At 35.1% G+C, this 18,029-nt stretch overlaps 1 protein-coding gene across 3 annotated transcripts; it reads right to left on the bottom strand.

Moving 5' to 3' along the window:
- Positions 1 to 1,820: 1,820 nt before the first annotated feature.
- Positions 1,821 to 17,701, bottom strand: meox1 (mesenchyme homeobox 1). 3 transcript variants are annotated; one of them, XM_041266669.1, is made up of 4 exons: positions 17,592 to 17,701; positions 16,927 to 17,398; positions 4,771 to 4,943; positions 1,821 to 2,928 (listed from the first exon to the last, which is right to left on the bottom strand). In XM_041266669.1, the coding sequence occupies exons 2-4, from the start codon at positions 17,378 to 17,380 to the stop codon at positions 2,806 to 2,808; spliced, it is 750 nt and encodes a 249-aa protein (XP_041122603.1). In that variant the 5' UTR covers positions 17,381 to 17,398; positions 17,592 to 17,701; the 3' UTR covers positions 1,821 to 2,805. The 3 variants fall into 3 exon arrangements, with proteins under 3 accessions (XP_041122603.1, XP_041122602.1, XP_041122601.1); XM_041266668.1 differs by having other exon boundaries at positions 16,927 to 17,413; XM_041266667.1 differs by lacking the exon at positions 17,592 to 17,701 and having other exon boundaries at positions 16,927 to 17,585.
- Between the last annotated feature and the right edge of the window lie 328 nt (positions 17,702 to 18,029).

Genomic DNA, 18,029 nt, shown 5'->3' on the forward strand with positions numbered 1-18,029 from the left:
GGTAAATGTAGAAGTACCACATTAAAGACATTGAGAAAGATTTTTTGTCAAAAAAAGTTGAAGTGACAAAGTTTATTTTGAGAAACAATTAGTCAAAATGTTTTTGAAAACATAAAACACTTTTTAGTGTTTTATGGATGAAGGATTAAAGATGACACGGCATATATAAAGAAACTAGGTGGTTGAGAAAGACATTTAGTCAAAATGTTAATTTCACTGATTTTACAATTCAATGAAATGACGTTTTTGTTGTTAAGTTTTTTTATTTCATATTTAACACATTCAACCCACAAGCAAAATGTTTTTTTTTTGCCGAAAACATTCTGTAGGACTGACCAATGGAGCACATATGGGTTTACCAGGTATTACAAGCTAGGGCTGGCACTGGAACATGAAACAAGCAATGTGATTGGCCGAGTGAGGGTCCAGCTGTCTGTATATTGGATGGATATGGACAGTTGGAGCCTTGTCACATATTCTAATTCACTGCGGTGCCTCACAGAACTTAAAAGTATTGGATGGTAGCCATCTTGCTTTTACAGTTACAGACGTACAGCTGTAACTATGAAACTGAGCGACGAATTACCTTCAAGAAATCCCAAAGTAGTAAGCAGACATGTCGATTCGGATGAAGAACAAGTACATTAACTGAACCCCCCCCCCCCCCCCCCCCAAAAAAAAAAAAATCACTGTCTTTCAGGATTGGCTGAAACAAAAAAGAAATTGACTCAACTGTGGAAAATGCACATCTTAAGAAAATCTTTGTACAACACTATGGGATTTCTACGAAAATGTAAGAAATGCCCAAAGAGAATATAACATTTCAAGCTACATTAGTCTCTGAGCTGGAATAAACCGCTGTCTAAATGAAAACTCGGTAATCTATCAATATACTCACTCATACTGACTTTGTCACTTCAAATAATGTCTTTTTAGCCATTTGTAAACACTACAAAAAAACCCACTTCTGCGCATTATCCACCCCTCTCCAACATACACCTTGAAAAATTACTGAAATCTGAGACATCATTATTATTTTTTTTTACTCCAGTTCTGCTGAAACGAAGCGTCTTTCACAAACAGAAAAAAAATTGAATGTGCCATCTCAATCCCTGGTGGATCTTTTCAATGGCAAATTCAACACATCAAAAATAAATTTTTACCTACTCTGCATGTTTCAATTAAATCAATTTACTCAGCTTAACATAGTGTGTAGTTCAAAGTTATAAATGGAACTACTTTAGTGGTCCTTTTATTGGCATAAGGATATTTAATAATAATAATTAAAAAAAAAATGTTGCCCTAAAAATTACTTCTGCTTTTTTGTTTTAATCCACGGTTTGACCTGGATTATAAATGCAATAAGGCCCTTCAGGGCGTCCATATATGTCGAATAAACGGTCTTCGTCTCGTGCCGCACACCATCCCGAGGCGTCTGTATATTCGATGTATACGGACACCCTGTCAGATCTTATTGCATACACAACCTTATTCAATTTGTGACACATTACACAGTTTCAATGGGCAAGAGAAAAAATGAACTTTCCAAATAGTTTATTATTTCAAAATGTTACATCTTTTTTTTGCAATACAAAATTGTAGATTGTAAAAAAATAAAATGTAACTATTAAAAAAAACAATTTTGTATCTTTCATAATACAGTATAATCTAATGTCATGTAAATGAAAACGTATGCGAGATAAAGATTGCTGTCACAAATTGTTTGGAATGCTCTTTTTTTGTCTCTAAAAAGACACCAGTTTTCATTGCACCAGCACTAGGTGATGTAATGTCATCATTACATTGTTATTAATTATTAGTTTGTTTATTAGACATGTCAAAATTCACCTATTTTTCATAATGAAGTAGCACTGTCTTTAATTGTTTATCAATGTTGATCAAAACACTGAGAATGTATTTGTGTGTATTTAATTATAATACATCTCTGGAGGTCATATTATGTTAAAACCACCTTTATAGAATGGCTTAATAAAGCACAAAATTGTCATCCATGTAACTCATATGGCCTAACATACAGCACCTGGACACACGCACACATTGCTACAGACCATTTTGGTTTATTGACGCACATGGGCATTCCTGACACATATTCTGTAATATATAAAAGCTGCATTACCCTACTGCAAGTCAGTTGGACAAAGGAATCATAAAGAGAATGTAGAACAAATTGTTATGAATTGGTCTTGGTGCCCATGGTGACCCTACACCCTACTGAGTGATAATTAATTTTTTTGTTCAGCCACGAGTAGTAATATTCATTAAGAATTACTTTTACTGCTATTAAAGCATTCATCATGTCAGCTTGTAGACAACATGTACTGTATATGTATATTGGTCTCTTTTAAAACCATAGTATCTGAATTCTTGCATAGGATAAGCTCTTATTTACACATTTCAATTCACTATACTATACATTTCTAATTATTCATAGGAAGCAAGTCCCCTTAAGATGCAAATACAAGCATTTTTATTTTACTAAGAACAACACCATTGTTAAACTACCTAGGTGATTGTCCTTGTGATAGTTTATTTTCACATCTGCTAAACTTTTTGATAATAGCAGAGATTTGGCTAGCCATATCATTAATATCCCTGTTTGCGTGCCAGTAGTATTTACACTGGATATGTGCACAATTGTGTTGTACAGTCAATATTTCCAGTTGCATATCCAAAGCAAGGCTGGGGTCCCTGGAAATAAGCATGGTTTGGCCCTTGCAGCTGTGGATCACCCACATTGTTTTCTGATAACTGGACAGTTTATTTGGAGCCTCTATTCTGCTTATTCTACTCGGAGCTGGGAGAAGCAGCAGAGTCCACCTCATCTGTCTCCTGCTCCTGGGGGGAAACCGGCTGTCCGCCTTTGACTCTCTTCCACTTCATCCGTCTGTTCTGAAACCACACCTTCACCTGCAGGAAACACAGAGAGAGGGAGGCATGAAACTGGGCTGTCCTACTAACCTGGCATGTGTTGAATGACCCTTTAAATATAGAAGAAAATAATTCCATAGATGGACATTATAAACCACATGAGCAAAGGTGGCATTGTATTTCCCTTTTGGGATTTTTCAACTAAAAACATACTGATATCATGAACTAGCAAATCTTATAAATCACATAACTTTATTCTCTGTTAAATTACAAGGATGAACTGAAAATAATATTGATCGACAAATGGAATAGCTGTTCTAACCTACATCATAAGAAAAAATTAAAAAAAACGGTAATGGGAAAGATTTAAATCTAAAATGCTTTCTCTCAAATAAACAAGGATAAATGTGCAGGATAATATCGTAAAGTTGCAATTTGCTGTGCTTTTACCATGGTCTACCTGCGGTTTATTATGATTTCACTTGTCTTTCTTATGCATTATTACACGTTGATGTGCTTTAACTACAGTAAACAGCAGTAATCCTTTATAATAACAATCTCATCCACATCTATAGTTTTACAGTTCCAAATTAGAGGATGCAAATGTTAGTTGTTTGCCTGGACAGGATGCGAATGTTGGATGTTTGCCTAGAGTGTGAGTCAGGGTTGATGTCACCACCTGGGATGTGTGTCCTGGCTCATCCAGGCTCGATCAGACCGAGTGGGGGGAACGGTCTGGAGCCCATCCTTGGGTTCTCTATGGACTCTGGACAGCAACATAGGAATACAAAACAACTGTTCCCACACTATTTTAAGCCCACCATCAGATAGCAGACTGCCAAAATTTGGAGGTCGTAATGGAAAAAAAAAAAAAAAAAAACTTTGTTGCTTAATTTCACTTTAGGGTTTTGCACAAGCTCAGGATATCACTTTTTAGTCTGGCTTACATCTGTATAGAAATCCTGGGAAACTCATCTCGTCCTACCTACTGTACGTGCCGTTGTAAAACAAGAACAGATGGAATATGGAATATTACAGTTTTAACAAGCAGCTTAGTAAGGGTATAAAATGCCATAGTTATCTGTTCCTGTTGTTTAGAATAACTATCGTTTTCTGCTTCAGTTGACATATCTTGGCAGTTAAAATGCAGAACTTTAAAGCATTCCTGGTATAGAGCTCTCAAACATGTCTAATTATTGGCTAGGGTTACTGTCCCTCAAGCTTTATTGCTCATTCCTTAAGCCCTGGAGTTAGCCTGGCTGCGCATCACTGGACTCTCTCCAAGGCCAACAAGCACAAAGGGCCTGCTCTATTGTAAACTGTTTTGGGAATAGTGGTAGAACGACTAAATCGAATAGCTGAGGTAAAAATTGTCAAATAGGTCAACTAGTTGCCCCTTTTATATATAATTTTTTTTTAAAAAGTTAATAAATCATGTATTTGATGTCTGGATCTCTATTTGTGAATATACTGTTTCATAACACTTTACTGTTTGTGTACTATATTTAAAAAAAATGCTTGGAATTAAAAAAAAATAAAAATAAATAATGTTCTAAAATGTAATTCATATGTTAATGGATTGCACTTCCATCCACCTGAAACCGCACACCACACAATTACTTCACAATCACATAACATACCAGTTTCTGAGGATGACCATCACTTTAGCATTACTAGTCAACTATTTGAAAATGTATGGGCACTGATGCTTAAAAAAGGGACAAAAAATTGGTTGCATGGCAAAAAATATATTACCACAGGGAGATTTCAGAATCTGAAATAATGATAGTGCTACCATTGCACCATAGAGCCAGTTTATGTGGTTATTGTTTTGATGTTAAACACACGTATTTAAGACACATTTATGCGGACTGCTCCAACCTGTCTCTCTGTAAGGTCAAGATTGACTGCAATCTCATATCTCCTCAGTCTGGTCAGGTAGTTATGATGAGTGAATTCTGCCTCTAGCTCTCGAAGCTGCTCCTTAGTGAACGCTGTCCTCTCTTTCCTGGCTTTGCTGTTTGGCTCAGATTTGTAACTGGAGTCTTGATTTTCTGAAAGGAAAAAAAAAAAAAAAACATCTGATTAACACGTAAGTCATGTGCACGTGTACCCTTTATTTACCAGATTCTGTCGAGTCAACGGTCATATGTCTGAACAATCACCCCACCCCAACTTTTAGCTGAATGTCAATTTTTCACCATTTCTAATAACCATGCAATAAATAAATAAATAAATAAATAAATATACAACCATGTGCAATAAATAAATAAATAAATAAATAACCATGCGCAAGTAATGGCTGCGATTTCCAATATCGCGCTTCAGGTGAGCAGAACAAACTGTGTAGTACAGTAGTTGCTCTGCGCATCGATTGAATAAATTGTAAGCACTTTTCGTTTTGGATCCGACAATACCGACTCTCGATTAATTACGCTTTCCTGTTCAACTACAATCCATTTATTTATTATTTTAATTTATTTATTTATTTATTTTACAATAGACTTCTGCTTTAAAGGTTAATTTGTGTTTTATGAACATTTAATATGGCATCACAGTGGACTTACGCAGAACCCTGGATTTCAGGCAAACCCTTTATTTTGTATTTCTTCATTTTACAAAACTCAACATTCAAGCACGTCATATGAAACACCTGCACAGCCAAAACGTCGTATTTAAATGAACAATTAAATATAAAAGGGTTTATTTTCTAACTTACCGCATATAAAGCACTACTTCAAAAAATGAAAAAAAAAAAAAAAAAAAAAACTATAATAAACATTTCAAAAGAAACTAGTGTAAACAGGTTCATACAAAACTGTAAAAATGAAAGTTGTTTTTTTAATTTAAAATGAAAGTAGCATGTTTTCTCTTGCTTGTGTGTCACTCGGTGTAGCACAGAATCCAAGCTGAGCTGCTGCAGCCTGCTGCTGCTTCGTAGTTCCGATCGAAATGTTTCTGCCGAAGCGCTGTAACTGCACTCTTGTTTCTTTAACGTAACTGTGTGCTGTTCCTTTTGAATTTTAAGCAGGCCTAATTCTAAACGTAATCTATCTAGCTAACGTTAAACAATATTACAGTAATATTGCTTGTTATTTCACCCCTGTCTTGAGTCAACGCCGCTCTCCCACCTTTGCCTTAACGTCAACCTCTACTCACCCGGGGCGCTGACTCGGCAGAATCCGCCAGATATAAATATTACAATGTGCTGTACATTTACAGTGTAATTGATTTTATTAATTAGCTCTATTGTAATCAAAGGCAACATTTGTAATGGATTATTACAACATATATGAAAAGCGTGTATCATAATCAAAACACGTAGTCACCCAATGGGTTCGATAACTTGTCCGTACACGATCACGCACATTGGCGACAAGAGTTCTCAGCTTCTGTGGCAAGCGCGTTTTACTTGTTCGTAGGGAAAACTATTTCTATGTGATGTGTAGTTTCTGCGACTTTTAAGCATCTTTGAACCCGATTGGTTAAATGGAGTCTCACGGGCATTCTCAATGTGGAACACTTTTTTCAGTCGAGTTGATAGAAACAGCAGGCAAAGTAATTAATTGACCGAATATTTCATAGTCAGAGGTGCAAATGTGGCAAGCAAATTTAACCCTGCATGGGATGATGAGTACTCTGTATTTCCGAGAGGGGATGGAACGACAAAATGTATATGTTGAGGACAAATAATTAAGCAGCTAAAATCAACAACAGCACGAAGGCACAATGAAAAATTGTGTAAAAAGTAGGGCTGCTCTTTTGTATATAAAATAAAATCAGCCGATAGAAGACCTGCATTGGCTCCGTATTACCATGCAGGACAGCTGCTATAGTATCGTTATCTTTATTAAAATGTGCAAGGATTAATCTAGCGATTAATCAACTAATGCACATAAATTAACGATCAAAAATTTTCGCCGATTGACAGCCCTAGTAAAAAGAAATCAAAAACTGAAAGCAAGTCTTCTGCTGAGAAAGTGATGTTTGTGAATTTGCCAAAAGAAGGCAGATTAGGGCAAGTTAAACTGTTGTCGAGTTTTCTCAGCAAGGACAAAGCCGGTTTTAAAATGGATCTTTCCCTTGCTTATGGCCTTGCCAAAGCAAAACTCCTGTTTACTGCCGCTGATACTTTTAAAGACATTGCAACTAAAATTAATCCAACATCGGTTACTTTTCAGAGATTTCACAGCAGTGCTAGGACAGTTCAAAGAAATACAGAAAAAACAGGAGATGATCTTTTCGCTGAAGGTTTTGATGACTTAAGTGAAGCACCATTTGTACACGTAAGCTGTGATGGAAACATTGATTGCAGTGACAAAAGCCAGTTAATGCTGCATCACCAATTTGTTGACACTAAACACACACACACACACACACAGACACACACACACACAAAAAACAAAAAACAGCGTTTTTGAAATAACTGAGTGATGCTCTACAGAAAAGTGGAAAAGTTAGTTGGGTTTATTTCAGATGGTGCAGCTGTAATGATTGGTCACAATCAACAGGGGGAAGATAAGCTTAAGGATCCGTTTCAGGAACTGTTTATTCAACATTGTACGACACACCGTCAGGTTTTGATGGCACGAGATGCAGAAAAGGAAATCCCTGATTTTGTAGAGGATAAAATTAAAGTGACACTGTCTCATTTTAGTCATCTGGCAAGAAAGAAAGAGTTTGCTCATATCTGTGTGGTAAATGTTGAGGAATACACCCACCTAGTTACCTACAAAAAAAAAAAAAAAAAAAAATGTTGGCTGAGTCTTGCAGCATGTATCGAGAAGTTTGTAGCCTTAAGAATGAGCCTTGCACAGTACTTTGAAAAAAGAGGCAAATGGCAAGGAAGGGTCGATTTGCTATCATGAAAACTGTGCAGTCTTGGACGACATGCTGCAAAATTCCAAATTAATTTTGTGCTTGCTGTTTTTTAGATTGGATTTTGCCACTCTTTGCTCACATGAATGAAACCCTACAGAAAGAAAATGTGGACTTCTTACACAGCTCTCCAGAAGTACCTCGGAGTAATTCAGAAACTGTACAAGGCAAAGATGATGACCCAGTGTTTGTTGAGCCAAGCCAGTTGAAAATACCCAATGAGAATTTGAATGGATTCTTTAAAGAATGTGAAACAGAGCACCATCTCTCTGAATCTAAAATCTTGGAAATAAAGGCCACATTTGTCAGGTATGCAGAAAGATTACACAGCTTGTTTCAGTAAAGATTTCCAGAGAAAAACTGGTTAAACAAATGCTTTTTCTGGATTCCCTAAATCCCAAACCTGCCATGAATGAGCTGTCCAAAATTGGGCAAAGGTTTTCCAAGCAAATCTGTGTTCCTGAACCGCATTCATAATACGCATTGTTTCGCAAAGATGATATCTTTAAAAACAACGAGGAATAGAAGGAGTTAGCCAAGTTTGCCATTCTCCTGTTAAACTAAGTCCAGACATTTGTAGTTGTGAACGGGGCTTCAGTCACATGAATGGGATCAAAACCTTTACCTGTAATCGACTGGGACCATGCTGCATTGATGTCTGCTTAAGGATTGCTACCTACCTGTATACTGTACCAGAATTTCCAGCTTCAAAGTTTCCAGAACGATCTTAGAAGGGAGTGTGGGAGTCAATCACAAGACATGGACACAAGTAAGTTACTGGTTTTTTTATTTATTATTATTTATTTATTGAATTTTAAAGTGCAGGTTCTTATGAATGTCTTTATTCCTTGAGAAAAAAGTGGTGCAAATTGTGAATTGATATAAAATCGTTTGATGAATACATCTAACGAACACACACTCATGTAAATGAGGTGTAAACCACGATGGGGCATGTGGTTCCCATGAAATATACGCACGCCTGGGTGGTGATTAGGCCCACGGCGAAGCCAAGGGCCTTTAACCACACAGAAGTGCATGTATTTCATGGGAATCGCACGGCCTGAAGTGGTTCATACCTCTTATAAAACAGCTATTTCAAAGTTAATTGTCGTTTGAGGTAAGAAAAATTATTAAAACACTTTAAATAAAAAATATACTTTTATTACAGTGTTATATAGTCCCAAAGGGTAAAACATTTCATTTGTATTCAATAATTTGTTTTAAGTTTTACTTGTTAAAAATAAACTACACATTTCCATTTATTGTGAATTTCTGCATTGAAAGAGTCTTCTCATAGGTAAAGGCTGGTGTACAAGCTGATGAAGAGGCTGGTCTGGGCAGGAAGGACGTGGCACAGCTGTAACTGAGGGTTAGAATGTCCATATTTTTTTTTTCTTTAAGCCAGTCTTTAAATACATTAACAAGCCCATGCTGTAGTCTTTTTAGTATTTTTTTCATATTTGTTTTCGTCTATTTTATTTAGCTGTGCCTCATTTAATCTTATGTGTCTATTGTTGATAGTTTCTCTTTTTTTTCAGGTGCATTACTGTCTTCACTGGGAAAAGTTGGTGAAAAAACAGTTCTCTGGAGTTTCATCCCCAAATATATTAAAGAAAATGGATGGGATGTCACTCATTTTGTGGCAGTGGTTTTATACCTAATAAATAAAATGGCAGTTTGTCATGGAATTTTTATAATGTTGTGCGTATTGATTTACACAGTGTGAAGTGGCTCATTAGTATGAAAGCCATGCTATACGCTATATATATATATATATATATATATATATATATATATATATATATATATATATATATATATATATATATATATATATATAATATATATATACACACACACACACACACACACACACACACACACACACACACACACACACGGTCATGTGATGCTGTTTAACAAATTAGAAGTTGTTATTTTTCCAAACTTCCATTTTGTTTGTCCGTGTTCAACAGGGTACCAAACCTTGAGGTAGAGTGTGCAAGCAGTATTAACCAGAACAGTGCAAAAGATGGTTTGTTACCAAGTCCTGGATGGTAAGAAAAAACATGTTGAAATATATACAAAAAAACTAGAACCAATCAACTATAAATAAAGACATGAATAATCATAATAGTTGCCTTTGGCTTTAATAAGAAGACCTTCATCCTACCTGCATGTAACCCCTCTGCCTTTTAGAAGGCATTTGGATGAACCCTAATGCCCTGACTAAGAGTTTTAATGCAGCAATCCACAGGCTTCACCTTGGGAAGAAGTGTTCTTTCTCACAAAATCCGAAACAGAAGGGCTCAATTAGTTTGGAATGCACTGTAACACAGTTTCACTCATTTTCCCCTCAAAAAAGACAAGAGTTCCGCCAATTGAAAAACTGAAGATGTATAACCCTTAACCTAGTTGTCTGTTCGGTACCAAATCAAATTCTTCCATACCTCTTCAGCAACACCCCAAAATATAACCTCTTTAGGATATTACTGAAAATTGTATCATTATAACAAAAATATTGGGAAAAAAAGAATATCATTTTCCACTTTTTTATTTTTACATTTTGTTTGGTTGCAGGAATTATATTTTAAAAATAAAGGTCGGCAAATAAGTTATCTAAATTTAAGAATTGCGATATTGAGATTATTAAGATAATTAAACTAGAATTCCTTATTGTGTACGTGATTGGGGGACACTGCACCCAGTTATACAGTGAGTGCCCAAAGTAACGAAACGACGTACACCGCGCGGCATTGGGGATAAAGCAACACATTTGATGTCAGACCCTATAAATTCTGCTTGCGGTTTGCGTCTCATGTAGAACACTTTTTGTATTTCTCAGAAAACCACATGTATGCTGCTCCATAATTGTGCAACTATGCAAGCACATTTGGTAGACTCATCGCAATTCTGGCATACGTTAAGAGTGTTAGCCGTCTACCAAACTGCCCCAATAAATGTCCCAGCTAACTCCTATTAAATTTTAAGCAACAGCCACTGTACTCAGCAGGGGTCTAGACAAACACCATTTGGTCCAAGTTGGAGAGAGGTGGTAAAGTCATTAATCTTAATTAACACTTAACAATCCTCCTTAAGACCTATAATAAATAAGTAATTGCTTGTAAATACCTTGTTTTTTTGTAATTGGTGAACATGTTGGATACCAACCACTCTTTGGTCTAGCTTTACTAGGCTCCAGTCCAATGTTAGTCACTTTTGTTCATATAAAAAATACACAACAGTTAATGTGTTAACACTATAAATATATGTGAGGGGCTTTCCAATTTGTTTTTTTTTTAAACTGCTGTAATAAAAAAAAAAAAAAAAAACATAATACCCAATTCAATGGTTCTACAAAAAACTCATTACTGTATGGTAACATCAGCATCCTGAACAGATCGCTCTTCAAATACTAATGATTTCAATAAGCAGAAATACATTTTCAAAGAAAGACAGATGGCGGGGTGGTTTGTTTATTGCCCATTAACCCTAATCACCCACCTTGTTCATAACATATTTGGGAATCCCTGAATAGATAACTTTTAAAAATACATTTTAGCAATACATATCTTGCAAATTCAGCAGTGGTATCCCAAATGTAATCTATTATTACAATTACAGAATGAGAATTAAGCTCTGGTGTAATATATGAAAGCAATGTCAAAATGTACACTACTAAAAAAAAAAAAAAAAAAAAAAAAAAAAAAAAAATCCTTTGGTTCCAAACAGTGATAATAGTTTACTGGAAAACTTTTTGCCATTTTCAAAATGGGTTTTTACCATAGGCTTTCTAAATATTATTATTTATTATTTAAAAAAGAATGAACGTCATGCATTTCAAGTTAAATACAAATTTAGTACTTTGTGGCTGGAGTTAGTTTTAAGTCAAGCCGAGGTCCTATTAAAAGTATCTGCTCCAGTTAACATTCATAACTTAAGTTAGATTTTGAATGTAGCTTGTAGCTCAGTTGTACATGTTGTACTGTTTGTTTGTTTTTTACTTTAAATAAGCCAACAGTTTTAATTTGATGTTTAAAATACAAGTACCATGTTGACCACTTATATTTGTCTGTCCAGAACCAAACAACAATTCAGATCAGTTTCTGTGGTTAAAGTTTGTTGTTAAAGGGTCCCAGGGAACAATATTGGAAAAAGGCAATTCATTAAAAATGTAAACAAACAAAAACAGTTACCATATCACCAGAAACTCATACAGGACCCGTTGTTATACCAACTAATATATGGGTCAAAGTATATTACCTCATAAAATAATATGTCTCGAGCTGGTTTTGAGCCGTTGTCACGGAAATTGGTGGACCATGAAAAGAAGTAGACATCGCCCATAGGGCCTACTGCACACATGTGAATTTCAGAATTTAAAGGGAGATAGTTGGAAATTCAATGAAGATTACAGGATCAAAAGACCCTTATTTATTTTTCAAATACAAAATAATGTGACATTTGTCATCTTATCTATCAAGGTGTAAAGTAAATTCATGTTGAATTTATTTTTATCTTCAGGAGATCTATCGTGCCATTCAAGTATATATATATATATATATATATATATATATATATATATATATATATATATATATATATATAATATATATATATAAGTCTTTAACAAATGGATGTATTTAAATATTTAATTAAATGTGCTTTTAGCAAAAAAACATAAATGCATATATACTTTAAGGTAAAACGCTTACTTTTTGCTCAAGAGTGTAGTTCCTATAATACTGTAACTGTAATCTTTAAGGTAAAAACGGTAAATTTGCACTTTTGCAATAGTTGTGCATTTACCATATTTTTAATATGCTGTACCATACCTCACTACTTCAATGTGCAGCATTTAGTTTGCTATGCATTTTTCGATGGTAAACGTTTGTAAGGGCTGTACTAACTCTTACTGTGATTAGGGTTCAGTAAATTATAATTCAGCAGGGGTGAGAAGCAGTGCAGATGAAACATAATTTTATTTCATGTTTGTTTTAAACCCGACAACTTATTCGATTAAAGTAACAATATGTTATATATATATATATATAGATAATATATATATATATTATATATATATAATATATATATATATACAAAAAAATAATTATAAAGTTTCAAAGTATGATGTACATATCTGATATAATGAACTTAAAAAAAAAAAAAAAAAAGAATATAGATCATTTCTGCTCAACTTAGAAGGGGCCATACAAGTTCCTGTTCAATTTTTATAAAAAAATAACACATTTTAACCTAAATATAATTGCCCATAAAATTAAATCTCATGTTAAATGCATATCCCACATGCAAAATAATGCATTTAATATTTGTACAATGAAAAATAATAATATACAGTTCCCGGCATTTAGAAATGTAACTCCACATTACCACCCTCTGTAAACAGGGTAGTAAGGTAATGTTAACGACCATGATTAAATTATAATAATAGATAATAACAAAAAATACAGTATTATATTAATTAATTTAATAGTGTGTCATATTCAAAACTGTTTTTATTAAAACAATGTGGTTTATGTATATAAAGTACTTAAGCAAAATATCTGTCACATAAAATGTAGCTTTTATAAAGATTCTGACAACTTCTTTTAAGAAGCTTAAAATAGTTTTGTACATTTTGTGGTAACAAATTGCCCTGCGTGAAATGAAGAAATTTGCACATGCGCAGTATATATACTTTTTTTCAAGGTCTGCCAGTTTCCTGTGACATGATGCACGTGTGTTTGTAAATTGCGAAGGGCTGCCGTGGAAAATGCTGCGTTCATTATGTCTGCGCAGGTAACGGTCATCACTGTTAAAAATGCTTTGGAGAGAACTTGGTTCAAAGTAATCATCTGGTGAAATTCTCACATTTCTCCCATTGAACACAAATATGACTTTGTGAGGTTTATGTCAGTAAATGTTTTTCTTATTGTATTTTCATTTTGTTGCTCTTTTAAAAACATTTGTTTAAATTCTTCTGTTACTGGTGTGAACCTTGTTTTTTGTAATTGTCCACACCTTAGTTTATATGTAACCTATTATTGTCCGCGTTACAGCGTTGCTTTTTCCATCCAGCTGATGAAGGAGACTTTGCAGGACCTATATATATATATATATATATATATTATAGATATATATAGTATATATATATATATATATATATATATATTAAATGTAAACACATGGACACTGTGTTACAAATTTATAATTCATTTGGTACACATCAAGATAAAGTTCAAAATTTATATATATATATATATATATATATTATCTATGATGAAGAATAATTGATAAACTTAAGCATATTAGTCCATCAGAAATATTCTAACATATTATTTTTGAATTCACTCTATTTTTTCTGAGAGTAAGTAATTCACAGTAGCCGTCACGCTAATGAACAGTGTACAACAATTAAAGCAGAGAGTTGTTTTGTCAACGAGACAGCCAGGAGACCCAGCTAAGCAGATACAAGTATATATATTTTTTTTACTTTTCTGTTTTGGTTTTCAATAACTTTGTAAAGAGCACACAAGATATAACAATCACTTACCATCATGAACTGCAGGTTTAGATTAACATGCTATAATGGACTTTTGAGTTTATTTAGGTATTTACTCAGAATGATCAAACAGTTAGTAAGAATTATCAAGTCAAAATCCTTAAAGGAAACACAACTGACATTGCCACGTCCATGTTCTGTTAATTTAGAGATGTGTTACTGCTGGGTACACCGCCTTAAAATAATACACGTCATCTTTTACCAGGGTTTTACCGCACAGGTATATTAAATACTATTTCAATATTTTAAATAACTCAATATAACACAATGAAAAGGTAATGAAGAGTATAGAGATTAGTGGTGGTCTTAATCGCCAGTACGCAACTGTTTGTCAGACAGTCAGCAACATTTTTGGTGAGTTACGTAAAGATAACTAGAGCTGTTCTCAGTGTTACCATCTAACCTGCTGTATTGTTTATTTTGTGTCTTTATATGGAGGTCTCGCTAATCACATACATGGGCCGTACGTAACTAAACTGAAATGGACCAAAATGGGGTATTGTCAAATTACCAAAATGGACTGAAAATAAATGCAATGATGACAAATGTTTGTGATGCATTTCACATCTTTTCAGCTAACGTCTTTTGTGTTTTACTATGATTTCATTCACATTCCGGCTGCATCTATGCATGCAGTGTAAGGAAAAATAGTTTCCCCAGACAGCTGTTATAAACTTGTTCATGCTTCCACACAATTGTACTGGTAACACCATCTGGGATATTCAATAATGCAACAGGTTTTATTGGGGTGAATGACAAACAGAATACATTTGTTGGTCACAGTATGCAGTTGGTTCAATGAACAGTGATTCTGTTAAGCATGTGGAATTCTATTTTCCCATGTTGAAAATGTCAGAGATGCATATTTCATGGCAGTATAAATGAATTCAGTACATATACCGTATCAAATACTGTTAAAAGGAATATTTAATCTATACCTGAAATTGCTATTTTACAAGGTTTTAAGATATTGCAAGTGCCTAATATACAAATGCCTAATTGAATCACATGGTTATTTGATTGTTATATTTTAGAGACAGTTTGGTATGGGAGAGAGAAGCACAGACTCAACCAACCTACCGAATGGACACAGAATATTGTTAGAATATTGTACTGCCATATGGTATATTAGGCAAGATAGTCCAAGATCATTAAAAAGTAACACAGCTTTGGGCCAAAGCATACCCACATTGCTGACACACTTCTAGCTAGGTTTCTATAAGTTACCTACATTCTGATTTACAAGTACAATCAGCACATGCAGCTAATAATGATACAGTGCATGCAGTATTACTATCATTAAAAATCAATCAAATTCTTTCTTTTTTTTTTAAATAGCGCCTTTCATGGTAAGCCATCTCAAACTGCGTCACAATCAAATCAGATCAAATAAAAAACGCCTATGGAACAAGACCAAACAATACAAATAAAATGAACCACAAAATAAAAACATAACATGCAATAACACTCCAAAGGCTTGAGAGAACAAATAGGCCACAATTTAGCTGATTTCTATTTTCAAGAAATCAGTGGTATAACTTTTATTCCAATGTTTATAAGATGAAAAGGCCTGCAAACACTTAAACTTTAACCAGCTTAATTTTACCAAGGAAGTAATGGGTGATTCCATCATTTGGGTCAAATCTAAAACCTGTGCAAATTAGAGTAGCTTGAGCAACAAATGTGACAGAGAGGTTTCTCAATCCTGGAAATGATGAGATCAGCCCTTCTTGTTAATGAGCTATGAATTTCCTGGTACAAATTATAGCATTTTCTGGAAACTTTGTTGAGTGTTGAATTCTGGACACGGTGTGCTTAATCTGTTATCCTTTAGCATTGCGGTCCAGCTACCGCCCCCCTCCCCCAACCCAACCCAACCCAACCCCCCCACCAATTGGACACACTCATGCAAAATCTTAGTTTAATTAGTATATTAAAGCGTCTCATCAATGTTGTTGGTGCACATTGTATCATTGTTATCATTAGTTTGCATGTTTTGCGTAAAAGAAAAAAAAAATTGTCGCACATAATAGTAAAACTCTAATAAAAGCATAGAATAATGAAGGCCATTGTTACAGCAGGGTATGCAAAATTACCATGTAGAATTACCACTGTGAACTTTAATAGGCAAGTCGTATGGATACTTATTATTGGAAACATGCACAATATCACTTTTAAAGGACATTGAGACTGTCAATATTGTATAGGTTGATCTATGTTAAACAACAGTACAACTAAGGACTAACATTTTGACTGCTTCCTTTCTCACTTTAATGGGATAACTTTTAGAAAGAATATGCTGTAAAGTGGGGAAAAAGAACAAATTAGAGATCTGCTGTTTTTTGGTCATTTGAAAAAGGGAGAGAACATTTTCCATAAATGTAACTGTATGCTGTAATCCCCCTTTTAAAACAAATCTCAGTAATGTAGCTAAAATAAGAGGTAACAAAATAAAAAGCCAAAGTTAACATATGGAGATATACCTTACTGGCATTAACGTGTACATGGTTTGCACTCTTTAGCTTTGAAATAAAGGGTTTCTTTTCTGCCTGCACCATAGCTGCCTTTCACGTCATCTCATTTGATGTGGAACTCACCTGAAAGCTCTTTTTTCCGCTTGGCCGATTTCTTCTCGGTTTCTGTCGTGACTATCCTGTGCACACCATAGTCTCCCTCCAAGCACCCTGCTGATGTTACCACTGCTCCATTCGTGCTGACCGCATCCACCTCTGCACTGATCGGGGGCAAGCAAGAGGCCACTCTGGTCCGGGCTTCTGTGGGAGAGAACTGCCAGTCGGAGCGCTGGAACCCTGAGTGCTGGTCCACATATAGCCTGTCCTCTCTGGGGTAGCTGTGGGGGGCAGACACCAAGCAGGAGGTTGAGAAGTCAGTATAGGCCAAAAATTCGGGCTTCTGGTGGAACGAGAAGGGAGCTTGTTGATAAGGCTGGATTCCGTGCTGGGGTACCCCGGAATGGGGGTTCCGAACGCATCCCCATATCGGACTGCCAGGGTGCGAACTCCTCATACAGCTACTTGCAGGTTGATCCATGGGAAGAATGAGGTAACCCTTTGAGACAGAAGACTAAAAAGTAAAATACAGAATTTTTGAGCAACAAATAAAAAAAAAATCCTTGTGCTTTTCCTTTTTTAACTGTTGTATCCTAGAGTAAAGAACTGCTATTAATCATTTAGACTGCCTTTTTAGTTAGCAAACTCCTGAGTCTTACATCAACTACCCCACTACTGTTAGTATCATTTACCCGATTAGCTGCTTTGTAAAGCTCTGCCAGCTAGCTTCCTCTGTCCTCTCCTTGTAGTTTTAGAGTTCTAAGGCATTCCTGTCATGAGAGCCCCCCCTCTTTTAAACTCTTAGGTGGGAAAGAATGGCAAGTTTATGGAGTGTAATGCGAGAGAGAAAGGGAGGAGCCGGCCCAGCCACATGACCCTCCAACCAACACTGCCTCATCAACTATTAATCATCTGGAAATTTTATATGCACATCTAATGGGATTTGCAGGCACAGATTTTTAAAGGAACATTGTCTGTAAAATAAAAAAAAAGAACTCCCACATGGGAAAGGGTGCATTTTTTGTTTTAATGCTGTTTAACTTCCCTCAAACAATGTCTGGTGAAATGCACCATCACACACTTAATGTGTGTGTGTGTGTGTGTGTGCGTGTGTGTGCGTGCATGCGTGA

The sequence above is a fragment of the Polyodon spathula genome, chromosome 12 (assembly GCF_017654505.1).
Source record: "Polyodon spathula isolate WHYD16114869_AA chromosome 12, ASM1765450v1, whole genome shotgun sequence".
In the NCBI taxonomy this organism is placed as follows: domain Eukaryota; kingdom Metazoa; phylum Chordata; class Actinopteri; order Acipenseriformes; family Polyodontidae; genus Polyodon; species Polyodon spathula.

Bases quoted from the DNA above. Each gene is read 5' to 3' on its own strand.
- meox1 (XM_041266669.1), bottom strand. From the start codon at position 17,380: ATGGATCAACCTGCAAGTAGCTGTATGAGGAGTTCGCACCCTGGCAGT. The intron at 4,944-16,926 runs GTGAGTTCCACA...TTTTCCTTTCAG, and splicing joins GCGGAAAAAAGAGCTTTCAG to AAAATCAAGACTCCAGTTAC. The intron at 2,929-4,770 runs GTTGGAGCAGTC...TGTTTCCTGCAG, and splicing joins TTGACCTTACAGAGAGACAG to GTGAAGGTGTGGTTTCAGAA.